General features: G+C 48.0%; 1 protein-coding gene and 1 long non-coding RNA gene across 4 annotated transcripts in view; both read left to right on the forward strand.

The window, feature by feature from the left end:
- LOC134637831 (uncharacterized) overlaps positions 1–27,976 on the forward strand; it is a 253,854-nt gene that overhangs the window by 209,990 nt on the left and 15,888 nt on the right. The gene's annotated exons all lie outside the window — the stretch shown is intronic.
- On the forward strand, positions 5,431–27,854 carry nup98 (nucleoporin 98 and 96 precursor). Of its 3 annotated transcripts, none has more exons than XM_063485001.1 (35): positions 5,431–5,580; positions 8,116–8,224; positions 8,601–8,696; positions 9,120–9,305; positions 9,511–9,653; positions 9,762–9,869; positions 9,967–10,147; positions 10,231–10,397; positions 11,901–12,038; positions 14,114–14,249; positions 14,342–14,434; positions 14,544–14,681; positions 14,864–14,997; positions 16,170–16,357; positions 16,442–16,558; positions 16,703–16,895; positions 17,259–17,358; positions 17,447–17,560; positions 17,675–17,813; positions 18,735–18,912; positions 19,129–19,293; positions 20,998–21,237; positions 21,570–21,702; positions 21,788–22,023; positions 22,243–22,427; positions 22,645–22,907; positions 22,981–23,250; positions 23,405–23,562; positions 23,943–24,083; positions 24,268–24,407; positions 24,482–24,703; positions 24,987–25,228; positions 25,544–25,698; positions 26,251–26,362; positions 26,567–27,854. In XM_063485001.1, the coding sequence occupies exons 2-35, from the start codon at positions 8,146–8,148 to the stop codon at positions 26,761–26,763; spliced, it is 5,487 nt and encodes a 1,828-aa protein (XP_063341071.1). In that variant the 5' UTR covers positions 5,431–5,580; positions 8,116–8,145; the 3' UTR covers positions 26,764–27,854. The 3 variants fall into 3 exon arrangements, with proteins under 3 accessions (XP_063341071.1, XP_063341072.1, XP_063341073.1); XM_063485002.1 differs by having other exon boundaries at positions 14,547–14,681; XM_063485003.1 differs by having other exon boundaries at positions 14,117–14,249.

Raw genomic sequence — 27,976 nt, forward strand, 5'->3', positions numbered from 1 at the left:
CTAGCCGTTGTGGATTTAGCATCCCATTTTTACCAGTACTTCCTCAGAAGGCCTTTCAAAGTGCGCACAGACCTGCGCAGTCCTGTCCATGCAAAGTCCAGGACCCCTCCACAGATCTCAGGGGGACCAGTCATTGGGCGGTCCAATGCGAGTTGAACTCTGACACCAGCCCCCTGTTACTGAGTACGGTGGGGGTAGAGGGACAACCGGCTACTACAACAGTGTGTCCAGCGGGGGTAGGTCATAACACTCCTACACCAGACACAAAGACACAAAAACTACTCTTACCATGTCAGACATTTTATGCCAGAACACTCCTACCAACACAGACGTGTCATCAGACTGAGAAAATATATGTGACTAAAACCCTTGTTACGGCTTCTTTGTTTTATGGCTGGACCATGGGGGACCCAGCTACTTAGACATATTGGGGTCAATGGAAACGACTCTACTTCAGAGATGGCGTTCTGGTCCGTCGCTTCTACTGCCTTGACGAGACCCAGTTCTACCCCCAAATCATACTGCCACGCAAGTTACATCCAGAGGTGATGAGCCAGATGCACGAAGGGCCAGTGGACAATACCTGGGTCCTGGATCAAGCTCATCATTGGTCACCTACCGAGGTCCCACCACCAGCTTTAGAGGATGACCCAGCAGACCATGATCTGGGTCTGCATAGTCTGTTCTCCACTGCAGCTGGCAATGGCCCCAGCTTCTCTCAGCCGTCCATCTCAGTTGCAGCCAACCCCGCTCCGGTTGTGCTTGTCCCATTGTCGCCTTTCCATGTAGACCATGAGAAAGGTGAGGGTGCGGTGGGTGAGCCAGGCCTTCTGGGCCAGCAGTTTCAACGACCAACTTGTCGGCGCAGAGCACCAGACCGGTATGGTGTGTGGGTCCCTTAGCTCGGTTTATCTGCTATGGACAGTTCCAAGTAGGACTGAAGATTCAGTTCGAGTTTTAAATAATTTCAGTCTCCTACAGTCTTAGCTACAACGGTTTAAGAGGGCTGTATCTTTTTTTAATTGTTTGAGTGTTGATATAAGAAAAAAAAAAGTAACTGAAAAACCTAAGGGGCTATCTACATGCATTTGTCCATTTGTATTTGTTCCTTCCTAGATGGTAGGATAAGTTAGTTATTCCCGGTCGCTATGTAATAGTTACAATTGTGTAATTTCTTTCCTACTTTACGGCACTTGAAACTTTTTATTTTGCACATGTATGTACACCGTAGTTGAGCTAATATTTTCTTTGTCACTGAGGTGCACTAGTTAATACTATGCCCACCTTATATGCAGTAATGGCTAACACATTTATCTCTTGTGGACTCTAAGCTGTATAGGGATTGTGTACCAGTTCTGTGCATAGTAATGCTGGAATGGAATTATTGTTTAATTGCCATCCAGAGTGGGGGTAGTGTTGCGGGATTTGCCAGCTTGTGTGTGGCTGGGTGCCGTGTGAGGAGTGTAGGTGATGTGTGTGTGAGCATGCACGTGAGGAGACGCTGTGAGCGGAAAAAAATGTTGCGGGTAGAGATGGCGACCAGGGGCAGCGTTCTAACGGGCCACAGCCTGTGCAGTGTGTATTGGAATGTGCAGTACCATTATTAAAGCCTCATCCCTTCAGTATCGGCTAATTTCTGCCTGCCTCACTACTCCACAGAAGTGAAGGGAGTTAACCCCGAAGGAGGACAAAACTTCGGCCCTGGAGGAAGCATCTCCCCTTGCGTCTCCCGACCACGGTCACGGGACCGACGGTGAGGAATGGTTAACAATGGGGTGGCTGTAGTTTAGGAGGTCAAGCAGGTCATTGGTGTTACGACCCCTGTCTGCTCCAGTCTGCATGTCAGATATCCTTAAGCAAGATGCTACCCCGAAGTGTCTCTCTGATGCATCCATCAGAGTGTGAATGTTAGATAGAAAGCATGGAAAAAGTGCTTGTATGAATAATCAGTCCATTTACCAAAGAGAAAGCCTTCTTCAGACAAAACCAGCTTCAGTTCATTGTTGGCTCTGGAGGTGTCACAGATTCGTCTCTGTGAAACAGAGTACAACAGCTCCATGCAATCTGCTCAGCCACCAGCAGATGGCGCTACTTCTCCATCGATTCCTCACACACAGCCTTATCTTCTCTCATTGAGCAGGTTGTGCTGCTGATTTGTTTCCCGGGCTGCTTAAACCTCTGGTCACCTCGTCAGTGTCTCCCTAACAAAACAAGAATAAAAACAAAAACTAACCAAAAACCAAGATATCTAAAGCTCTGTGATGAGCCACCCTTTGTTTCAAGTTAGAGTTCCTTATGTGGTGTGCATCAGAGAAGAGGATGACCTAAAGACTGTGTCTAACACTTGTCTTAGGCATTTTAGCACCTTGTTGGTGACACCTCTGCTCTGTTTCTGGCTTTTGTTAATAAAATCATCAGAAAGTTCCTGAACCACTCCATCTTTGTCCACCTCAGTCACATCCGGATTTCCCTCCAGATCCTCTCTGATCACGAGCAGCATGAGTACTCCAGCCTGCGTTGGCTACAGCTGCACTCACTGCTAATTTACCTCTGTTGTTCCAAAGCAGGGGTCTCAAACAAAAATTAGCTGTGGGGTCTGCTGGCACTGTTATCTCATGTGACTTTAGTGTTCAAGCAGTAGGAAAAACAAGAAAACACCCACAAATATTTCAGAAAATGTAGTGTTTTTTATAAAATTTCAAATATTGTATAACATGAAAAAAGTTCAAATCTGAACTTTTTTTCCTCTGTCTTAACTGAAGCCTTTCATTGAACTACCAAATAAACACATGGGTCATCTCTGTCTGTCCACGCACACGGCAGCACTTCTGCTATCATTGTGTTTGTATTTAACAAAATAAAAGTGCAGACATAAGTTTACACATTAGTTTGTGACTCTCACTGAGCTACCACAGCCAATCCCTCAGCATGTTTGTGCTTGTGGGTAAACAAAAAGTCACCTCAAGGGCTAAATTGCATTATATTTCTTCATGTCAACATACGGGCTGCGAGTAGGGATGATGTGGGCCACAACTGGCCCCCCGGGCCGCGGTTTTGAGACCTCTGTTCCAAAGTGTCCATCGTGTGTTTAATCAATCTTCCATATCCATCTTGTGTTTCACAGCCTGGGGATCAGACTCTGCTTTCAGTCTGTGTAAGTATCAGGAGCAATGAGCAACCACAGCGTGGTCCCTGGGAAAACAGAGCGGCTCAGACTTCCTGCTGGGATCAGGAATTCACACCAAACTTCAGAGCTGCCTGGTTCTCCGATGATTCTGGATTTTTGAGAGTGTGGTGTTTGATTGGCATTTATGATCCAACTTCTTAAATGCTTCTATTAAAATGTCCATCTCAGTCTAAGTCGACTGCATTTACTGACTCTGACGGAGCCTTTTCCTCTCTGACTGCAGCAGCTGTTACATCCTCCTCACACTGCTCTCGCTGACGTCTCTGGAGTGTGTTACTGAGGCGTGCCACCACCATCGGTATGGTTTGGTTCTGCAGATGAACAAATACGTCTGTTTCTCTCATACATCCTTACACTCGGTGTGTCTGCTGGTATTGTGTTAGACAGGCCGGCCTCCACAGACAAAGCTTTGGCCCTGAATCCTCGTAACACACTGCTGAGCTTCAGCCTTTCTTCAACTGTGAACCGTTTTTTACCTCAAAAACGGTTTCAAGAAGAGTGTCTGTGCTCGTGCAGAATCCTTCCATGTATCTTATCGTTCTCTGCAGAGCTCTGCGCAGCCTTATCTATGAGCTCAGAGACCAGAGCATCAGACTCATCCTGAAGGCTGAGTGAAGGCTGAGGTCTGCCCTGAGGACATCAGGCTGATAGTTACTTCTTGTTGTTGCTGTTACTTGTAAGAACAGTGTGCCCAGCTGTAGTTTTTCATGTCCAAATCCACAAACTGGTAGACAGTGCAGCTGTGTTTCTCCTGTTTCCGTGTCCACCTGCAGTCAGCCTGGTTTAATATGAACTTCGCTGTAGATTTTATCAAGACATGCAAAATAAAAACAAATAATTTCAAAACATTTCTGCACTAAGAGACTAAGTGACAAACAAACTGAGGACCTCATTGTGGAACTGATTATAATTTTTTCTAAACACAGCGTCTCTGTGGCTTTTAAACCCCAAAACACACTCTGCCAAAAATCGGTCCACCCCAAGGATCGGGTCCCCTGACATAAACAGATCAATGCAGTGCAGGCTGTTAAGTGCCTGGAGGACTCTCTGTGAATGGTCTTTATCGCCATTGATCAGTGGTCTTTGATGAATTGCCATGATAAGTGGCATATTAATGATCAAGGAGCTGTCCTCACTGCGCATTGTTCATTCAGTGGTGCTAGTTTCAGTCATTATGCAAATGTCCTGTTTATAAGGTTGGAAACCTGCAGTCAGCTGAGACTGTAGGAGTCACCTGATGATGATGAAACGTTTCTCCCACTGAAAACGTCTAGATCAGGGGTCCCCAATCCCAGTCCACGGGGGCCGGTGTCCCTGCAGGTTTTAGATGTGTCCTTGATCCATCACAGCTGATTTAAATGGATAAATTCCCTTCTCAACATGTCCTGAAGTTCTCCAGAGGCCTGGTAATGAACTAATCACGTGATTCAGGTGTGCTGACCCATGGTGAGATCTAAGACCTGCAGGGACACCGGCCCTTGCGGACTGGGATTGGGGACCCCTGGTCCAGATGAACAGAATCAACCTTTTGGGCTGTCCACATTTAATGGAGTGACAATAAAGAAAAGTATCTATTTCAAACTTTTTCCTGATGTCTCTCATCCCCAGAGACCGACGTTGTTCCTTTTCAGGTTTCTGCAGGAGGATATTCTCTAAACCTGGAGTGTTTTCAGCTAAAAGCGATGCTGCTGTCAGTTTCAGAACCTCAGACTGATGGCGTGGTAAACAGAGACCTCCAAAATAAATATAAAAAGTATATATAGCATTAAAATATCGTTGCTGTTCCTTTTTTCGTACATAAAAAGGCTTCGCGTTACTGTCTGTTCCACCACCGACGGCTGCCTTTCAGGCCTTCAGACACAAAACCAGAGTTATTTGTATTGATCTTCTTTAAGTGTATTGATCTTTAATCTTCTCAGCACAGCATGAAAGAGGTGGCAAAATGTTTTCTTGCACGTTTTCAGCCAATGCTGCACCACAGATTTATATGAATATCATTTTTAACGCGTTATCGGTGGCTCCCATTGCTTCATCCCATTGCTGAGTTCGTGATCGGACAGACTTCCTGTGTATCGTTGAATAAATATAGACAGGTTACGATTTCATGTTTATTTAAATAAATATAGATATAATACTATTTAATCATTTTCATGTGTACCAAACGGCAACGTTTGGATTTTGTTTTTAGGTGCTATTTGCAGCGTCGTCGTCGTGACGTTTGACGTATGAAAGTGCGTGCTGACGCTGCGTGGGGCCGTTTTCCCTCCTCGTTGACAAAGCTGTGCGGTGGGTGTTGAGCTAAAGCGCTTCCATCGCTGAACTTTCTGACTCTGTAGCTTGGTCAGTGTGGACGGAAGGCAAACAGAGAGGCGGGTGTCACATTGGTGTTAAAGGTCAGTGTCTTTTAAAACGTTTCTTTTGTCTGTCTTAGTTTTGTTTTGCTATCGTTCACTTAGCCGCAAAGCTAGCTAGCTGCTTAGCATTAGCTTGACGCAGGTAACTCGTAACAGCGATTAAACTGCGCGCCTGTAAACATCCAAGACAACGGTCAGTTTGTAACGGGGTAATCTAAACCTTTAAACCGCCTTCTTCACCGGGAGAAGCGGCTGTTTGGTAGCTCGGTGTGTGTCGGCTGGATTCACGGAGCTAACTTGTTGTTAGCGGGAGCGGAAATAATGCTACATGACTTCACCTGCGGTTTGGAGCTGGTTTGGTCTGGCTCGGACTCGCCCGATTAGGAGCCGTGATAGCACCTACTGTAAACCCGCCCAGTTTTTCCAACATTAACGTGTTTCGGATGTTTGTGACTAACCGGCGGATCAGCTCGGTTAGCCGCACGTGGAGGCGAATCGAGGTCGGCGAGAAATGACCGATAGCGTGATGTGCTCACAGAAGTCATTAAAACAAGGGTATGGGTAAACGCGTGCAGTCTCTGTCAGCTGAGGTCATTTTGTACCCGTGAAGCATTTAAAGAATTTCACCTTAAATGCTTCCTGCCTGTGGATTCGTGGAGCGAGATGAAGATAAGAGGTTTGACCCATGGGTTCATGTGTCTGTTTCCATCCTTGACAAAGAGAATAAATGAAAAACATGATTTGAAACAAAACAACAAACCACAGCTGGAATCAACACCTGGCATTTCTTGTGTGTAAGAGGGTCATGTCACACACACTTCAAACCCCCAGAACCTCATTACAGATGAACCACAGTAAAAACAAGGTGCGAATATTGAATGAGTAAACTTATTATCCAACACAAAGATTTGTTTGAAATGTTTAAAACACTCTGATGTTTAAAACACATCAGAGCCGATGTGTCGTGTGTCAGACGTACTCAGAGGAGACTGAGAGCTCCAGAACATCTAACCAGCACAAAAGATGCTTTAAAACAGGAAGTGCAGTGATTTCTAATCAGGAGTGAGAGCAGTCGTTGTCCTCGTGTTCTCAAATATACACAAGAAGACTTCATCATAACACTGTAGTCACAGGCCTAAATCACAGGATTGTGACTTACTTAGACTTAGATCCTCCCGCGCCGATCGGCGCATCGGGCGACAAGAGAACACCATCGAACTCGGTCCATCGCAGCAGTTGTTGCTTCATCCCATGACAGTTCGACTGAACTTAAATCTTCAAGGAAAGTCCTCCATGTTATTTTGGGTCTTTCTCGCCGTCTCTTTCCATTCTTCGGGTTCCACAGAACCGCGACACGGCAGGTCTCGGGTCCGGTAGCCGAAGGATGTGACCGGCAAATCTGAACCGACGCTTGGTGACTTGGACATGGAGCGGCTCTACTCCCGCACGGCGACATACTTCCTCATTGGTAACGTGAACTTGAGCAGCCGTCGAAGACAACGTTGTTGGAAGACGTCGAGATGGCGGTTGATCTTTGCAGTCGATTTCCAAGTCTCCGCTGCATACAGTGCCGTCGGTATAGCGATGGTCTTCAGGAGCCGCAACTTGGTTGATAAAGGCAGTGCGGTGGTCATCCATATAGGTCGTAGTCGTTGAAAGGCTGCAGGATTGTGAGTACTGTTGTAATTAAATTAATTCCCACAAACACTTGCTGAAGGGCACTGCTGCACACAGTTAGCAGAAGCAGCGTTTGCATCGATGAGCAACAACAGGACAGAGCTGAACACCAGCTGATGGTGTTCCTCCCTCCCTTATTTGTAATGAGACATAAAAGCTGTAGAGCTTTTGGTCCAAGCTTTGCAGCGGCTGAGTGTAAGTGTGTTCCTGTTGTAGAGAGTAACACTGCAAATGCTGAGTCCAGCTGTTCTTCTGCCTGTAACAGTTGCTGCATGTGCAGTTTAACAGCTGGATGGAGCTTCTGGTCTGAACCAGTGAGAGTGCAGTTTCACGGTCGGACGCGCTAATCTGTCATCAAGTCTGGGTTAAAAACAGAGCTCTGCATTTCCTCTGCTTCCGGCTCCTCCCACCGTCCAAAGACGTGACACTATGAGTCATGCTCATTGGCTCTTCTAAAGTCCTCTGTGGATGTGAGGCTGAAGCCAAAGCTCTGTTTGAATGCAGAGGTAAATGTGGTTTGTCAGAGCAGAAGATAGAAAAACGAGAGCTGATGTCTCTCAAACATTTAATTTGAGCGACGTCAGAGAAGTTTTCCTCCTGCTGTTCAGGAGGTTTTTACTCAGCTGGAACACTAAAGTGTCTTTAAGGTCTGATCTACGGTCAGTGTGTTACCTGCAGCAGGTGGCAGTAAACCACACCCCTAAACAGACACACAAGCTAAACCTGAAAGATCCAGTGTGGATTTAAGTGGAGCTGTTGCTCTCCATCAGACACCATCCACAAACACGGCAGCAGAAAACAGAAGCTGCACATCTGCTGCTGCCTCGATCGGTTAGTCGGTGTGGCTGAAGATAAACGTTTGTGATCTAAACTGTACGGTGGTGTTTGTGTCCACAGAGACTTATGCTGTCCTGCTAGCAGGGCAAGATGTTCAACAAATCATTTGGGACTCCCTTCGGTGGCGGGACGGGAGGATTTGGCGCCTCGTCCACCTTCGGTCAGCAAAGTAAGTGAATTTCTTTTTGTACAGGAGCGTGAGCTCGATACCTCGGGCGTGTCAGAAATGCCAAACATCCAAACTAATGTGGAAGAAATGATGAGAGCAGCACGTCATTAGGATTTTCTCACACACACACACACACACACAGAGTTTTATTACGCTTCAGTTTGAATTCCTGAAGCGTAATAGAGATTCAAATTTACAAAAAGAAAAGTGAAACTTCAGGAGACAGTCGATGTTTTCACTATTAACAGACTGATCATTGCAACACAAGGGCCCGCGATAACCCAGAGACTAAATATCTCACAGATAGAAAAACGTAGTTCCCTCTGACTGAGGTGGACATGAATCATCGTGTCCTCATCTGGTCTCTTTTCTCCAGACACGGGCTTTGGGGCGACGGGAGGCTTCGGCACGTCTGCGTTCGGGGCGACGACAAACACTGGAGGGCTGTTTGGATCCACGCAGAATAAACCAGGTTTGTTTTTCATTCAGCAAAAATTTTTGTGGTGCTTCAAAACTTCTGCCACACACACACACACACACACACACACACACACACACACACACACAGAGGTTCATAAGGCACCGAGTGTAGTTTAGTGTGTTTCAGTCTGCATAGATGAGATTTTCCAACAATCTTAAACCACATCTGAACGCAGCTCGGTGCTGACTCCAACGAATTCATGTGGTTTTTCAGTTTTGCTTTGTTGATGTCTGAACTTGAACTGGGATGGACTGCAGGACTGCAGAGAAACTGTCGGTTCAAAGCTTCCTTTCTGGTTTCGGCCTGTTCTGTACAAATCCAGTAAAATGATCCTTCAGAGGCGGCTTAGTCATGAGGGGCGTGTCTAAAGAAAGAAAACTCGTAAGCGCTGACCTGTCCGTGTTGCTCCTTCAGGTGGGCTCTTTGGGTCCAGCACGTTCAGCCAGCCAGCGACTTCCTCCACCAGCACCGGCTTTGGTTTCGGCGCAGCGAGCGGCACCTCCACCAGCCTGTTTGGCAACACTGGCACAGGCACCACCGGCGGACTCTTCTCCCAGCAGAACAATGCTTTCGGCGCCAAGCAAGCCACCTCGTTTGGAAGTGAGAACCCTCCAAACCCTCACTCTCGTTTTTTTATTAAAAACGATAAATCCCCACAGCAGACGAGAAAATCAGAAACCTTAAAGACCAAAAATCACGTTTACAGTTTTATGTAAAAATGAGAAAAATGACGTTGTGGATTTGAAGCAGCTGCTCCGACTCTCCTTCTGTTCGGCCTGTAATGACGTGAACTCTGTCTCTTCAGGCTTTGGGACGAGCACCAGCAGCAGCGGCGGTCTCTTCGGCTCCACCAACACCACCTCCAACCCGTTCGGCGGGGCTACGTCCCTGTTTGGAGGTTCGGGGTTCTCTGCCACTCAGCAGCCGGGAACGACCGTAAAGTTCAACGTGAGTGACTGTTCTTCCCCTTTAATCGGCCTTCTGCTCCTCATTCTCAGACACTAAAACGTCTCACTGTTTTTATGCTCTGTGTTAAATTTGTTTTCCCTCCTTCAGCCTCCGACAGGAAGTGACACAATGGTGAAGGCGGGCGTGACGACGAGCATCAATACGAAGCACCAGTGCATCACGGCCATGAAGGAGTACGAGAACAAGTCTCTGGAGGTCCGTTTTCACCCAGCTGCTCGCGGCTCTTAAACGCAGCCACTAAAAACAGAGTTTTGTTGTTTGACGATGTTGTTGTTTCTTCCTCTCCCTGCAGGAGTTGAGGCTGGAGGACTACCAGGCGGGCAGGAAAGGCCCGACCAATCCGATGGCGCCGGGAACCGGCAGTCTTTTCGGCCAGGCCACGGCCACGTCCAGCGCCACCACCGGCCTCTTCGGATCCTCGGCTCCCAACACCAGCTTCTCCTTCGGCCAGAACAAGAGCACCTTCGGAGGGCGTAAGTAGCTGTGACGTAGAGCCCACAAATAATAAGTGCTGATGAGAGCGAGCGAAGTGACGTGCATGTCTCTGTCTGTTCAGCAACTACCGGCAGTTTTGGCGCGACCACAGGCGGCCTGTTCAGTCAGCAGACCCAGCAGCAGGCCGGCAGCCTCTTCAAGCCCTTTGGTCAGACCACCACCACCCAGAGCACCGGCTTCTCCTTCGGAAACACCAACACAATAGGACAGGCCAACACCAGCAGCATGGTGAGATTAGCTCCGCTTCACTGTTTATGACACACTGTCATCAGGTTGAGTTTGATTGCTGCTCATTTTCACACGGTTTCACTCCTGCAGCCACAAAAAGTAAAGACTTGTTTGCAGGTGGAAACCTGAGCAGACTCGGCTTCACTTTGATTCAGTTTAGCACAGTTTAGTTTTTGTTTAGCAGCCAAAGCACACGCTGTCGTCCAGTGATGGGAATAACAGCGTTACTTTTTTCAATAACGAGTAATCTACTTACTCTATCGTTACAACGCCGTTACCGTTACTAAGAAGAAAATGCGGTGCGGTCGCGTTACTATTTTTCAACAAACAGACGGTTGAAGCTGTCTTCAGCTTACCACATCTTATATCAGTTGCACGGAAGTAGCTGTAAGTAATCTGGACGCTACAGCTTTAAGCAGTTGCGCGCTCCCGCGGACGGTAATCACTTTCTGCCCGATGATCACTTTTTGGCACAACACCTGGAGCTAAGGGGGCAAAGCGATCACCTGAGTGCTGCTGTTTGACTGAGGAAGAATAAAGTAGTCGTGGTAAGCCAATCACATGACCACTTCAAGATGACAAAGCAACAATGTGCCAGTTTTTAAATTTGGTTTTACGTGGCCTATCAACACGAGTCATGATAAACAATATATACGCGGCGTTTTTTCCTCAATAGTTTCGTCACGTTTCTCTAAGGACAGCGCAGCAAGCACTCTCTGCTTATGAGCAAAAAAACAAAACAAAAACAGGCTTTCGTGTTGGTGGAAAAATGCACCATGTCGACCAATCAAAAAATGTTATGGCAACATGACATTTTGTGTGGCATCTTATTGAATGCAGAACAGCTGATTGTTATGTGAATAGTTTGAAATGGTTAAAAAAAAAAGGGTCAAAGGTAAATGGCTGCAAATAACTTTGTTTGCAAAACGTGTGGATATGATTTTAAAATTGACAATTTATATTTGCATTTAAAGTTATGAAATATGATTCATTAAACATGTTTGCAGTTGTTACAGTAAAAAATATAACTTTCTACCCAGATTTAGTTTTTTGTCTGATTTTAGGTCAATTGTGTTAATACACTCAAAATGAAAACATAACTGTAAATTCAGACACGTGAGGTTGTGCTGATGATACCAAACAAGGCAAAGTAAATAGTTTTTAAAGGTGAAATGTGGAGGAAACATCAAAAGTAGTTAAATATGGCCAATTATGCCCTCGACCCCAGAGGGTTAAACTTTTTTTTTATTAACTAACGCATTAGTTACTTTACAGCTAATTAATTACTTTTAGAATCTTGTAACTCAGTTACTAACTTAGTTACTTTTTTGAAGAAGTAACTAGTAACTATAATTAATTACTTTTTCAGAGTAACTTGCCCAACACTGCTGTCGTCTCAGTTTGACTTTCAGCTGCCTCTGAGTTGGGGTGCGGTGCAGCATGTTTTCTCTTGACTCTGAAGCTGTTTGAAGTCACAGTGAGGTTGTTTGGATGTTTCTTCAGGGTTTGTTTGGGAACACAGCGGCGTCTCAGTCGGGCGGCTTGTTCGGCTCAGCTCAGACCAGCACCGCCACTGGTTTCGGGACAGCCACGGGCCTGTTCGGCCAAACCAACACTGGATTTGGGAATGTCGGCACTCAGGTTGGGATCAGAGCAGACCCTTTATTGTCCAGTTGTGAATTATTTGTGTGTGTGTGTGCCCCCGGCATGCAGCAGCTCCTCCCCTCATCAGATGTTTCCTCATCAAACTCCAGTTTTGTTTGTGATGGCAGTAGAGCTGGGCGATAGAACGATAACGATATGTATTGCGAAATAACTTTTTCTCGATAGAAAAATTAAACTATTGCGATAGACCTCATCCCTCTTGTCCTCTTAAAAAGGAAAAAAAAAAAAGAACAGCCAATCCAAATTAAGTAGCGCAGAGCCGAACCAATCACAGCCGCAGCGTCACGTCACGTGACTTGTTACGTACAGCACAAGTGCCAAGGCGCACATGTGTATTTGTTTTTGCAGCCGGGCTGCCCGGGTAATGAAGGAAATGAGTTTGCCGACTAGAGAAAAATCAACCGAGAGCGTGAGCGAAGGTTACCGAAGAGAAAAGAGATGATGGTTCCAATTCCGGAGAGATTGTCGAATGGAAGGGCCATAGAAGTTCCGTAGTGTGAAGGTATTTCGGCTATTTCAAGTCTGACAAAAAACAGAGTAGCGCGCACTGTAAATTGTGCCGAAAGCAAGTCTGGAAATACAATAAACCGGTGCATGCTCAATCTCTGACTGAAAGCGCTAATTCATCATTCGGCTTTTGTCAGACTAAAGTAACTGTTAAAACTGTTTGAAAAGCTAAGCTATACAACAAGGAGAGATTGAGAATTTCCTTTTAGTTCTCAGTTTATTTGATATTGACAAAAGTTAGTCAATTTTGTCTGTTCTTCTGTAAAACGAACTAAGATTTATTTTTAGAATTAATATTTTGTTTCTAAGTGGAATTGACAATTTAGTAGTTTGTTTTGTTTGTTCTATTTTGAAACTTAAACGCTTTAGCGGCTGCCTTTTGTGTAGTTTGCAATATTTGCCTTTATTTATCTGAAACTGAAGTCTCATGTTCCTTAAGTACATCTACCCTGTTGAACTTATTATGGGAAATAAATATTTAAATCAAAACAAGCTGCAGATTATTTCACATTTTACTCGTGAGCAACGGCACATTTAAATCTTACAAATATAGTTATTTGATTGATTATACTTTATTCATCCCGAGGGAAATTGGGTTAAGGCTGCCAGCCGTGCCAGCGCCGTTATAATTTGGCTTATATCGTGACATATATCGTTATCGCCTGAAATGAAAAAAACATATCGTGATATGAAAAAATCTTATATCGCCCAGCTCTAGATGGCAGACAACTCTGTGTCAATACAGTTTGAATGAAGTGAAGCACAGACAGTCTGATTTCAGTCTGAAGGACACGGCCTGCCTGTGTGCGGTTTTAAGATTGTCCTCACAAACAGCAGAGCACACAGTTTGATATAAAGAAGCAGTGACTTATTCTTTATTCTATAAAAGGGGGAAAGAGATGGAGGGTCAAATGCAGCAGGACGTGTGCTGCAGAGTTTCAACCACATTTACAACTAAAGATAGAAGCTCAATAACAGATTTTAATGTCTTTACTGGTAGAAGTTAGCAAGTCTTTTAAAAAACCAACACGTTTAAGCATCATCCGTGAGCAGAGCTGCTGTTACTGGTGTGGATTAACAATCTGTGAACTCCTTTGACCTGTTAACTGTAAAATAAATCAACGATTATGGTGTTTCATAGTGAAGTGACAGGAGGACAAAACTGTAAAAAAACAAAAAAAACTGTTATCATTTACTGATCTGTTTGAAGCTGGGTTGCAGCTCAGTGTGAGAGTCTTACCCTGCACCCTCGCCGTTAGCTTCCTCCACGCTGTTAGCACCAAACATCCCAAACCACGAGGTTAAAGCAGAGTTAACGGGTTCGCCTGTTTTCAGGATGCCTTTAATGACTCGGAGAACAAATACTCCAGAGCACGCAGGGCAGCTCGGTGTATTTTCAGGCAGATGCTTCTTTGAACTGTGTGTCACTGTTACGCGTCTTCATCTCTGAGCACTGGGAACTCTTTTATAGTCCTGAGGCTGAGTTTAAGTTTGAGTGATAAGTTTTAGGTCCTTTACGTATCCTGTGACTTTGGCTTCTGCAGCAGAGTTTATTCGGTAATAAGACGACTGGGTTCGGCACCACCACCACCAGTGCCCCGTCCTTTGGCACCACCACCGGCCTTTTTGGGAACAAGCCCACCCTCACACTGGGAACCGGAACCAACACCTCCACCTTCGGTAAGTCAGCTGAAAATATGTAACAATGCCAAAGTTTCCTGTATCTGCACCTCCGGCTCTTCAGCTCGTCCTGTTTGTTTGTCTGGCTGCAGGTTTCGGTGCAAACCCTGCTGGAGGAGGACTGTTTGGGAACAAGTCCACCACCGGAGCGCTGGGGACCGGACTGGGAACCAGCTTCGGTACAGGTAACAGAACCAGCAACAGTACCCAGTAACCGCCTCGTTGCTTTAACTAGGACACTCACCTCTGCTCAGTCAGCCAGGAAAAACAGTTTGTCCACATCTGTGTGTCCAGCAGTCGGCCCCGGGCAGACCCTGTTTGGCAACACCCAGAACAAACTGGGCACCGCGCTGGGAACGATGGGAACGTTCGGAACAACTGGATTCAACAGTGGAACGAGCACCCTGGGATTCGGAGCGACGCAGCCCGTCGGTGAGCGGCCACATGTTTTAGAGACGAGGACAGATTAATGCTGTTAAAACGTCATCATTTAGTTCTTCCATGTTTCTTTTATGCTGCTGGTAAAAATGTGACTCAAACTGACCTCCGGCTGCTGTTTCACGTCCCCGCTGGCACACGTGGAGCATTAACATCTTCTTGTTTCTCATTTGCAGCCCTCACAGATCCCAACGCAGCGGCTGCCCAGCAGGCCATGCTCCAGCAGCAGCTCAGCGTGCTGGCGTACTCGCCATACGGAGACTCGCCGCTCTTCAGAAACCCGCTCTCAGACCCCAAGAAGAAGGAGGAGGTGAGGGCGACGTAGCCGATGAGTTATTTTTAAATTGTATCGAGATCCAAAGATGAGGATTTGCTTGCAGTTTTAACTTCACTGCAAAGAAGCCGTCAAACTCGAGCTTCTGCTTCTTATGCTACGTCCACACTAACCCAGATAAATTTGAAAGTGGTGTTTTCATTTGAAAACGCTCCGAGTCCACACTGTCCAAATTGAGGAACCGCATCCTCCTGTGCCCGCATTTGTAGGCCGATTACGTTACAGCGACACGACGAAGACTGCGTCCTTCATTTCCCCAGATTTGAATAATGGGTCGGGTGTATCCTTCGTACCCCAACCTATCCCAGAATTCATAGCGCGACCCTGCTCAGTTTCCAACAATGGCGGCAGCTGGTTAGTTTTAATATTACTCTTATGATTCTTTCTCGGTCACAAAATAAACTTTTAACATATTTTCAGGCGAGAATGTATGGGATGGGATGGGGGATCCAGGCATCCATGAAAACAGAATTTATTACATTCAATGGAGTTAGAAGTTAGCAGGAAGTTAGCCCACTAGCTTCCACCTAAACATGATATAGCATGTTCTGACTGAGAGATTTCTGAGAAAATACAAACGTACAGCTCTGCTATCACTTCCAACATAAATGAAGACAGAAAACTAAACAGCAGTGACCTGGATTATCTCAGGAGAACAACTGAGATAATCCATCCACAATACGAGGTTAGTCATTAATATACTGCAACAACATGGGAATAGAGCAGCTGCAGAGAATTCAGCATTAATGCATCAATGGTACAGAAGTGGAGGAAGTGCAGTTTTTGGCTTTCCTCATATTCCAAAACGTGCTTCGTCTCTTCGCGATTACTGTCATCCGGCATAAATTGCAGATGATATTGCTCGCAGCAGCTGCTGCAATGCTTTCGACCAAAACAGGTGCAGCTTGATGACACCATCAACATGCTATTGTGGTATAGTAAAAATCTCTGTTTAGTTTATACTGCCCACCCCTAGTTTCTTTAGCTGCCGTCACGGCGGTTTCACCTCCTCACTGTCGGTACCTCGTCTAAACAAACCATTGGGAGGCTCCGCCCCTCACCGGTGACGGGAACGTGGAATTAATTACATAAAGTAATACAAAGCTGTGAGGTAAATTGTAATCTGCATCTCTTCTTTGTTCTGACAGCGCCTGAAACCGACCAATCCGACGGCTCAGAAGGCTCTGACCACACCCACTCACTACAAGCTGACTCCGCGTCCTGCGACCAGGGTGCGGCCCAAAGCGCTGACGTCTTCCGGAGCCTCCAAGTCGCAGCTTTTCGACGGCCTGGATGACGACGAGCCGTCGCTCACCAACGGAGCCTTCGTGCCGAGGTACGCCTCCGCTCGCCACGCAGCGGCAAAGTTAAATATGACCGTGCGCATGCCGACAGGTAACGCTGTCCGTTTCCTCCACAGGAAGAGCATCAAGAAGCTCGTCCTGAAGAACCTGAACAACAGTCAGTACAGCAGTCCTCTGAACAAGGAGAGCGACGACCTCGCCTCGCCGTCAGAGTACCCACAGAACGGACACAGGTCTCGCCACGTTCCTATTGGCCGTCACGTCTCTGAGAGTCAAAAGTGTAACATGACCGTAGAAACTGCAGCGCTGATTGAGGCGTGAGCCGCTTTGACGTTTCCTTTCTCTCTCCTCCCCTCGCCATGTTTTCCTATTTGCAGCCACGTGGAGGAGGAAGAGGAGCAGCTGAGGAGGGTGGCGGGCCCCGGCAGGCGGGCTGACGACGACCCGGAGGTTACCCAGTTCTACGTCAACCCCATCGCCAAGCCAATCCCGCAGGGCCGCGCCCACGCCAGCCTGCAGGACACCATCAGTGACCTGAACATGCACAAAGGCTCGAGGAACGGCCTCGAGGTCAGAACCAGAACAAACATCACCGCCTCCCCAAGCGTGTCATCACTAGCAGAGAACGACCGCCACAATAACATAGTTACGATATCAGATGATGATCTAGCTGTGAGGTTTAACCACGAACACGGAACTAACCGGCGATTTAAGTTGAGCTGCAGAATCAGCGGCACAAATAAATCAGTGTTCGAGTCCCGAACATCAGCTGTACAAATTAGAAACATTTATCCCGTTTTGCAGCTCCTCGTTTTCTTCACTGCTTCTCAACTTTTACATTTTCCTGCCACCTAGTGGCCCGAGGCGGCACAGCACACTAGAATCCCGGATAATTCTGAGTTCCTACTTCAGTTTTGCTTTTTGTTTTTTCAGCTGAGCAACGATGACGTGTCTGCGTCCTTCGGCGAGGAGTCTCTGCAGGAGGAGCGAGAGGAGGAGCAGCAGCTGTCCCAGCAGTCTCCGCACCCTGCAGGTAAATGAGCACGCTCGCTGATTTCAGCTTCCTTCCGGATTTCCTTCGCCGGACGGTAAAAGATGCACGTTTGCTTTCCTGTTTTCAGGCATCGTTCTGAACCGCGTGGGTTATTACACCATCCCTTCCATGGACGAGCTCGCCGACATGGTGGACGAAAACGGGGAGTGCATCGTGGAGAACTTCACCATCGGCAGGAAAGGTACCGCCTGCACACGTATGACGTCATACTTCAGTCGTATGCTAACAGGTTTGAGCTGAAGTCGGCTCTGATTGGACAGCTGTCTCACCGCTCTCCACCGATCGGCTTTTTCAGGTTACGGTTCCATCTTCTTTCCCGGCGAGGTGAACGTGTCGGGACTGAACCTCGATGAAATCGTCCACTTCAGACGCAAAGAGGTCATCGTGTACCCGGACGACAAGAGCAAGCCGCCGGAGGAGGAGGGGCTTAACAGGTGAGCGACAGGAGGTGACGGGAAACCTTACAAACCGAAACGAACGGGTCAAAGGAAAAAAGATTTCAGTTTAAAAACAAGCAAACTTACAGGATTCGTTCACCTCTCATTTTTCTATATTTTGGCTCTCAGTGCGTCCAAATCACATGACCAGTTTAAGATGACATAGCAACAAGATGCAGTCACTGTTTTAGCTTGTGGTCAAAGTGCGGACTTCAAACTGTATCTCAGTTTTTAAATTGTGTTGATGTAAAACCAGAGTTACGATAAAAAATATACGTGATGTTTTTTCCTGAATACTATCGTCACGTTTACTCAAGAAACAGTAAAAACTAAGGACGGCGCTCGCTGCTTGCCAGCAAGAAGAAAACTCCACCCCTTCCCTATTGGTGGAAAACTTTAGCGTGTCGACCAATCATAAAATGATATGGAAACATATGGCATCTGGTTGTTTAGGAAGAGGAGGAAGTTTAGGGGAGAGTGAGTTTTGAGATTTGTTGTTCAGCGTGTTTGGAATGTGTATTTAGTGTTGTGTACTTGTTGTTTTGACGTGTACAACAAAGCAGTCGACTACACTACACACTGAGGTGACTGCTGAATGTCACCGTTCTGCCAAAAAGCCACCAAAGGCATGTTACGATATAAACACTGTCTCCAGGTGGGACACAGGAAGTGATGTGCTCCTCTGTCCTGTGACAAACGGTTTTATGGAGTGGCACAAATCATTTGTGTGGCAGAACACTCAGTTGTTCTATAAATAGGTTTAAATGGTTAAAAAAAAAAGGATTTATGTAACTTGTTTGCAAAACTTATGCGTCAGTTTTTAAAATGTCTGTTTGCATTTCAAGTTGAAACCATGAAAATGGTTTGTTAAACATGTTTGTGGTTGTTAGAGTAAATATTACTTTTTCCTACTAAAAGGCGAGCGGAGGTGACTCTAGACGGCGTTTGGCCGAACGACAAGACGACCTGCACCCAGATCAGGAGCCCCGAGCGTCTGAGCGACATGAACTACGAGGGCCGGCTGGAGAAGGCGTCGCGCAAGCAGGGAGCTCGCTTCCTGGAGTATCGACCTGAGACCGGGTCCTGGGTGTTCGAGGTCAGTTTATTAGATTAACGCACGCTCGCTGCCCACTGCTGTGGAGTAACACCTGTTGATCTGATGAACATCAACACAGTCCTCGTTTACGTTCTTTGATGTTTGAATGTTTTCAGCGGGTTCAGATCCTCAACGCTCAGATAAAAATGATGGAGTCACTTCTGTTTGCGTGGTTCTCAGGTGTATCTGACTCCTCCCCCTCTCTTTATGTCTCAGGTGTCTCACTTCTCCAAGTACGGCCTGCAGGACTCGGACGAAGACGAGGACGTCCCGCCGAAAGCCGACGCCAAGAAGCTGAAGACGCTGACGACTCTCCCTCCCTCCCGGCTGCAGCAGCAACAGCTTCCCCCCTCTCAGCAGCAGGTGGCGCCACAGGCTCAGGTAGAGCAGCCCGCGCCCTCCCACACTCACCCTCCTCCTCCTCACTGATGCAGCGCCACTGATTAAAGGAGCGTTTCACCCAATCATGTGCTTGCAGGTCGATTTTAACCAGACGTTTTCAGTTTTGTTTTGTTTTTTAAGTTTGAAGCTTTTTGATTTTGATTATTTTCACACTCTGAGCAGCTTTAGAGCCTCAGCGCTCTGCCTGATGTGGAACCAGTTCCACCAGTGTCCTCTCAAAGCAGCCTGTCCCACATGATGTCACAGAAGGTGGGCGGGGCTCTATAAAGTCACCACTGATTCGTGGATGCAGATTACACATGACCCCGGCTTCTCTCGCATATTAATCAGTTGGGAAATGTTGGACAAAGGCAGAACTGGCTCCACAGCGGCACGGCGCCGCCGGCGAGCGTGTGACGTTTTCCATTTTAAATTCTTTTACTGTCAGACGTCAGTGATTTAAGAGTGAAGGAGTTGGGTGACATAAAGGTCAAAGGTCGGGAACAGAGCGCTCAATAAGGAGCAGCGTTACAGTTTTTTGTTGGTTTTAAAGACGCCAACTTTGAGCTGCTGTAATGAAGTCTGAAATAACGAGACGTGTTCAGGAGTTTTACAGGATTAACGAAGGAACTTTAGAAACGTTCAGCGTTAACGATGACAGAGGAGCGAAAAACGTCGAGACAGAATCCAAAATATTTATATTCAAAGCCAAAAAACTTTCTCACTTTTCTTTTACCAATAAACTGTGGGAAACAAGAACAGACACAAACGGCGTTCTTCATGTTCAGCGAGCGCTGCGATAGTCCGAGAGTTTCCAGAACTAAAGATCGGAGACGCTTTGATTCTCCAACAGTCAGAAACAGACGACGAGCTTATCGCTGCACCTGTGAGAGGACCGCGAGGTGAAAGGTCGCGTCAGGTTTACAACCAGAAGCCGTGAAGTAGAAGAAAAATGCAGCTTGTCCACAGTTGAGACGCAGCTGCAGGAATGAAGGTGTTCAAGGTGTGGTGCGGGGGTCGTTCCAGGGTCAGAGTTCTTTGGAGGATTTAAAATTGTCAGTTTTGTTTGTAGCAGCGCCCGGGGGTCGAATCATCTCTCACTCATCTGTGCAAACTTTGTGCTGTTTTTGTGATGTTTAAACTCTGACGGACTGTTTGATCTTTGGTAAACAAACTCAGTTTATATTATGAGGGAGATTTTTATAGAAACCTGATTTTAATTTGTGACAAAATGTAACATTTTCTCATTGAAATTAACAAAAACAAATAAAGTTAATGAACACATTTGAACTTTGGTCTGTGAAGTTTGTGTGAAGATGGTCGTTACTCCAGAGAGAAGCTCAGCTCTGATTGGCTGATAAAGAGGAGAACCCACCTGTTTTATTCCCACCTGGTTGGAAAAATGTTTTTGATGAATCCTCGACTTGATTCAGAGATGGTTTTATTTTTACTCATCTGAACATCTGAGGTTGGAACACGACCGAAAACAGAACGAGAAGAGACGTTCAAACGTTTTGTCCAGGATCCGACATGAAGGTGTGTTAAAGTAACAGAACCACAGGTAACACGTAGAGGCGGGGCCATCACCAGGTGGCACGATCTCTGAGCTCCGCCCACATCGTCTATAAAGAGCGCGCTCTGTAAACTCTGAATATGAAAACTCTCAGAAACAACAAAATCACTGTCATGTCTGTTTGCCTTCAGTCCACTGCCGTCATGGAGCTCCAGGGCGGCGCCATCGAGCTCGACAGCGACATGGCCGACATCACCCAGAGCTTCCCGACAGAGAGCATGCTGGGAGGAGAGGAAGACGGCGACCTGCTGGCGGGGGAGACGGACATGACGATCTCCAAGCTCGGTGGTCTGGCCTCCTCAGAGCTCGACGGCGTATCTGCATCCGGCCACATAGCCTCTACACTGGGGATCAACCCACACACGCTCCAGGTACAGCTATGAGCTCCGCCCACAGGAAGTGCATCACAAGGCCTGTTGTTTTTTTTTTTTTTAAAGACCAAATGGTGAATAATGCATATAACATTATGCATTATAACATTATAATGCATAATGTTATATAAATGCAATCCATTAATGTGCGACTGGTAGGAAATGGTTTTTAGGGCCAGAGTCACGTGGCGATCCGCTCTGACCTTCTTTAGCAGAGACCTTTAAACATGTTTCAGAGACGTATGAGGATACATCGGGGGTTACCGAGGCAACCAGAGCCTGTTTACTTCACTCTGCAGTTTGTCTGTTCAGTAAAACTGTCTCGTCTTCAGATCATGAAGGCGTCTCTGTTTGCTGAGGACGACGATGACACCGACATGTTCCACGATCACGCGGCGATGAAGGTTTCCACGGATGTCTCGTCTCCTCGCCTCGTCCTGCCGGCCGCTCAGGGCCGACCCTCTGGTATGAACCGCCCGCTTGCTCCCTGAGACGATGTTTCTCATCAGTCTGTTAACAGTGATGTAATCAAACATCTGTCTCTCTGCAGTCGGCGGTCTCCTTCAGGCTCGATTCACCTCGGGCCTCTCTCAGCTGTCAGACTCTCCCCGCAATCTCCTTCCTCCGTCGCGGCCGTCTCCGGCCAGCGTTGAAGCCCCCCGCTCTCTGCAGTGGGCGGGGCCCTTCATGCTGCCCTCCCGGACTCCGGAGCCTTCAATTAGGACTGTTGGCGTTCGGCGGCTCGGCGGCCCCGTCCCCCTCAAAGAGTCGATCGCTCACGGGAAGGTTGGTGCTCAGGAGGTCGGTGTTTCCTCTGAAAACATCACGAGTGCTCAAAATGAAGGTCACGTGCCACTAACTCCTGTTAACACTTAGAATTCCAGTTTAGAGGTCAGAGGTCACAGTCTGTAAAGCATCATTTGCTCAGTCTTCATGTGAAAGGCAGGTATTCCAAGAGGAGACAAGTTTTTCCCCTAAGCTCAAAGTCGTGCCGTTGTTTTTCAGGGAGGTTTGCTCATGGACACCGGGCTGTTTGCCGTGCGCTCCTTCCGGGTCGGGTGGGGTCCCGGCTGGACGCTCGCTCACTGCGGCAGCCGGCTGAGCTCGCCAACGTCCAAACAGTTTGAGCACCAAGAACTGATGGCAAAGACTGACTTCAGCTTCCTGCCGAAACCTGCCAGGAGCAAACCGTAAGAGCCACGAACACGCCGCACACCAACACATCAGCCAGGCTGCGTCTATAGTTACCATGACAACACGGCTCCATCATGTAAGGTTAACCGTACAGGCACATTTTTCATCTGCCTGTACGGTTAACCTTGATGTAATGTGCCATTGATCTTAAATGGTTTTTCGGCGCGCGCGCCACAGATCAGCTCCATTAAACTGCTTGATTTGGTTCTGCAGACTCACAGAAAGCCCCTACAAGGTGGTGGTGGAGCAGGTGGTGGGTCTGGAGCCTCTCAGAGGGAAAACCATTGAAGAAGAGGAAGATGAAGAGAGCCAGGCGGTGCTGCAGCGGCCCCTGGAGATCTGCCTGAAGCACAGCATTGTGGAGGTCCCCGACAGCTCCGCCTGCCCTGTGGTGCGACCACAGGCCGGCGTGGCGGCGCTGCACGAGTACGCCGAGTGGATCGTCGAGCTGAACGACAGACGGGGCGACACTGAGCGTAAGTGATGACATTACAGCTGAAAGTTGATGCGTTGGTGTTGACGCCGGTTTAAACGCTCCCTCTGCTGCAGCGCTGCTGGGCTACTGGGCCGAGGTCTGGACTCTGTGTGAGGCGCTATGGGGCCGGCTGGGCCCCTCGGATCAGGAGCCCGAGGCGCCCGGCGAGTACGAACAGCAGCTGGAGAGGAGGCGGAGCTTCTCGGCCTGGCTGTCCCGCGGTGCCTCCCGCAGGGTGGAGGAGGAGGTGGCTTTGGCTGGGAAAGGTGGCCACGTCGACGCAGTTTTCAGCTACCTGACGGGAAACCGCATCAGCGAGGCGTGCCGACTCGCCCAGAAGGAAGGTAAGGTTCACCCGTTCAAACAGGAAGTAGCAGTGATGTCATGAATGGGGCGCTCAGTAGACAAGGTGACGCGTTTTCTAACTCATTTAAATGTTTCCAGGTTTTTTTCTTGAGTCTGTAATTAAACCTCAGACTGAACTGTTTGTCCGTCCAGGAGACCACCGTCTGTCCCTGCTGCTGTCTCAGGCCGTGGGCTCTCAGTACTGCAGGGACCTTCTCGCCCTTCAGCTCGCCGATTGGCACCGCATGCAGACCGACTGCTACCTGCCCGAGGAGCGACTCCGTATCTTCGCTCTGCTCGCCGGGAAACCGGTATGACACGATGACCAGAGTCTATAAAGCTTATGTCACACACGCGCTACTCATCTTCTTCTGTGGTGTTAGAGGTCGTCAGCTAACGACTTGAATTAGTGCCACCTTCTGGTAGTGTTGGCGCATCGGGTCATACCAGGAAAGAATTAGAACAATGTGTAAAACAAGAAATGTTTTCATGAGCTTCTCTTGTGGTTATTCAGTGACTTCAGATGTTCCAGAGTCGCTGCATCCATGTTAATAACGCTTATAAATTATAAAGCGGTGTCTGACGTCAGGGTGAAATCAGGGCTCCTGCCTGCAGAGATCTGCAGAACCTTCACTCAGTTTTCAGTGATGCTGGATGCGCTGTGGTTGGATGCTGACGGTGTTCTCTGCAGGTGTGGGAGTCCACCGACTCTGCGGTGAACGTGTGCGCCGAGCTGGACTGGAAGCGCTGCGTGGCCATCCACCTCTGGTTCATGCTGCCCCCGACTGCCTCTGTGGCCGACGCCCTCGCCAGATACGAAGCCGCCTTTCAGGTGAGCCGCCGCTGATTTTCTCTTGACTTCATTTCTGCCTGTCGAGTGTTCAGGTTACATTTACACTCATAAAACTTCATTTCAGTCTGTTCAGCAGAGGGCGGAGTGTGCAGTGCAGTGACAGGTGTAGCTAGTGACCTGCTTGTGTTCATGCTGATCGGTGATCGTTGTTTCTGTCCTGCAGGGCTCGTGTGAGGCGGGGAAGTACGCCTGTGCCCCCCTGCCACCATACCTGGAGGCGGAACAGCCAGATCTGGAGGAGGAGGAGTCCAAACGGCCGCTGTACGACCTCTGCTTCCACCTGCTCAAACTCTACAGCGACAGGTAAGCAGGCTTCAGCCGCTCGTTGGGTAAAACGTGCAGAGCGCTCCTTTAACGCTTCTCCTGTCGTCCTGCAGACACTACGGCCTGCAGCAGCTGCTGGAGCCTCTCGCCGTCACCTGGGAGCGGCTGGATTACCGCCTGAGCTGGCACCTGTGGGGCGTCCTGCAGGCACTGCACTACACCCACCTGAGCGCCCCACGGCAGGGCCTCCTCCACGCCAGCTACGCCGCGCAGCTGGAGAGCGCCGGCCTGTGGCACATGGCCGTTTTCATCCTGCTGCACATCCCCGAGCACACGTACGTTCACCGCACCGCCAGCAGTTACGGCGTTTCTTCAGCAGCTTGGCTCTGAGCCAAACAGCTCAGGTTGTTTTTACGCTCATCAGACTCTTTAAATCGTCCGAGTCTCATGATAACAGCTGATGGCTCTCAGCTGTAGGCGTGTTGGCTCGGTGATCTTCAGTAACAGTCGAGTTGACCATGATCGTTGCACTCTGGCCCACTTTGTTCTATGAGGACTGTCCTCACTTTAGATCTCAGCTCGTTATTTCCTCTCTGATCTTCTTCTCTGCGTCTTCAGTCAGAGGGAGCGAGCTGTGAGGGAGATGCTGGCGCTGCACTGCCCCCTGCAGGAGACGGAGGACTCGGTCCGCAGGGAGCGCTTCCTGACAGAGCAGCTGCTGATCCCGGAGCAGTGGATCCACGAGGCCAAGGCCACCCGAGCCCACCGCGACGGCGACAGACACCAGCAGGCCCTGCACCTGTACCGGGCCCGATACTGGAACCAGTGCCACCGCCTGCTGATCCAGCACCTGGCCTCAGGTAGACCCGCCTGTTTGCACACGCGGTCTGAACCACGTCCTGCAGAAGAGTCAAAAACTTCAGCCTCCTCTGATCTGAATAATTAGCATCATTACATCATGACATGGTTACATTAGAGAGAATTAAAGGTCAGGTTGGTTAAACGACACGATGAGCCAACAAGTGCTGCATTTTTTTCATCTTTTTAATTCATCAAAGTCTATAAAGCTGAGACGCTCGAGTCCACACATCACGTTATGGTTTCATGTGTGAGGAGATCAGTTTGTTCTGGAAACAGTTGAAACGGAGTTCAGAGTCTCTCTCTCTCTCTCACAGACTGCATCATCAACGATAACCACGACTACCTCCTGGAGTTCCTGGAGGGTCTGGCGCTCCCTGAGCACTGCGCCACCATCCAGGACTGGGACACAGCAGGGAGGGTTTACCTCGACTACATCAGAGTCATAAAGACTCTGCAGGACATCCAGCAGGTACCCAAACACCCTCTGAGTGTTTCTGATTCTGAGCTCGATGAGGGCGACTGTTCTGTGATACCAGCGTGGCAGTGAAAGTAAAAGTACTTCATTATGATACTCATTGAAGTATAAGCAGCAAAGTTACTGTAAGTATAAAAGTAGTGATGCAGCAGAGTGCAGTTATTATAATTCTAAAGTCGTAGAAACACCTGAAAACGTGTTTCTACGACTTTAGAATTATAATAACTGCACTCTGCTCAGGTTTTTATTTTCCTCACATCTCTGACGTCTGCGGCGTTCACACGAGGCGGTGACGTTGTGATCGCAGCTCGAGCTCATTTCTGGTCGTCTGCATTAGAGTAATGAACACAAAGAGGATCGAGTCTCTGCTTCACGCAGCACGCCGTGGTTTCATCCAACAGTGTTTGGAGAATCTTGAGTAAATCTGAAAGCAGGGCTGTAAAATGCTGTGAAACGATGTAAAATGCTGTAAAGTCTTCACGTGTTTGTGTAACTGTTTTGTCCTCACGCCGAGTTTGATCTCTGTGTTTCCGTCCTCGCTCTCAGATGGAAAACGCCGGCTACGAGCTGGAGCGTCTCTACACTGATGTGACGTCTCTCTGCAGCAGGATCGAGCTCCTGCCCTGCTGCACCGCTAAAGACCGCCTCGCCCAATCAGGTAAGGGAACAACTGCATCTTTGTCCTGATTGGCTGATGTCAGACGGAGGGGAGGGGTGTGTGACTGAAACTGTCCAGGCTCGCAGTAGCACACACACACGCACCTCTCTAACAGAAACGAGCAGTTTAAAGTCTGAACAGCTTCCGCAGCTACATCAGGTGATCTAACAAAGCCCCGCCCCCTGGTCCCCTCCCTTTCTGCAGAAATGGCGAAGCGTGTGGCGAACATCCTGCGTGCGGTGCTGAGCCTGCAGCAGGGCGATACGGCTGACTCCCTCAGCATCCCGCTCGCCCAGCTGGCGCCGCACATCAGCCGCCTGCCGATGCCTGAGGACTACACGCTGGAGGAGCTGCGAGGCCTCACGCAGTCATACCTGCGACAGCTCATCGTCAGCCAATGAGAGCGCAGAGCGGGACGAGAAGCTTCGGCTGCTCAAACATCTCGAAACTGACGCCATAAAGATGAGGCGAGCAGTGTGTGACCTTTAACCCCACGTCTGTCAGTCTTTCAGCTTGTGCTCAGATTTAAAACCAAACAGGAAGTGACATCAGGGAAGCAGTCAGAGAAAAAAGGTTCAAATACTTCCTGAGTGATCATCAGAATTTATTCTTCCTCACTTTATTTTCAATCAAATAAAACGACCTCGAGCTCAAACGTGCTGCAGGTTTGAATCCCTCCACCTGAGCCCGCTCCACCGCGCTGACGTTCCTCTGCAGGAACCTCAGGCTGGAGATGATTTTTCCCATTAAACCACCTTCAGTTTAATCGTTCAGTCTTTGTTTTTCATGCTTTCACTAGTTTCTCCTGAAACATCAGGATCATTTGATCAGACTCAGTCAAACCTGCTGACTTAAAGCAGACGAGTAAATATTAATAAACAGGAAACTGGGGGAAGAAACGGGAGCAGTTTGGAGTAAACGAAGCTCAATCTTTAACTTCCAGAAACGCTCCCCGCTGACAGTCTCCTCCTCTTTGTGTTGGACTCGACTCATTTGACCTCTGACCTTCAGAGAGCGGGTCGACGTGGTGTTTCCCCCCTCGGTGGGTTTAGAAGCGTCTGTCTGTGTGTGATCACAGAGCAGGCGGCGGTGGATGTGTAAAATGTTGACGCTCTATTTTTGTAGGTGTGTTTCTGTGTGGATGTAAGTCAGATCGTTAGTGTCGCAGTTTTAAAGTAAAGAGTTTGCTTCCAAAGCGAGCCGCCGGCCCGAGATTTCACTGTTATTATATAAATATTGTATATTTTTGGAAATCAAACGCGAATATCAGGTCGTTTTTATCCCTCGATTATTATCAGATTGGATGCAAAGTCTTTGGAAGTGAAACTCTCTGCTTACTCATTTATTTTTTTCTGTTGTAGATGAACGCCAACGATGTTTTGGGGTTTTTGTTTTTCAAAGTGAGATCGGTTGGACTGTTTGTCTGAAACTGTCATTCACACAGCGATGCTGCAGTGTGTGTGTGTGTGTGTGTGTGCTTGTTTTCCTCATATTTGAGTTTTTTTTTTTTAATAAAGTCAAGTAGAAATAAACAGGTTGTTTCACATTGTTTTTTGAGCTCGGGATCAACTAAAACTGTGAATAAACGTTGTAACAAAGCTAGCTTAAAAAAAA

This window comes from Pelmatolapia mariae, linkage group LG10_11 (genome assembly GCF_036321145.2).
Source record: "Pelmatolapia mariae isolate MD_Pm_ZW linkage group LG10_11, Pm_UMD_F_2, whole genome shotgun sequence".
Classification (NCBI taxonomy): domain Eukaryota; kingdom Metazoa; phylum Chordata; class Actinopteri; order Cichliformes; family Cichlidae; genus Pelmatolapia; species Pelmatolapia mariae.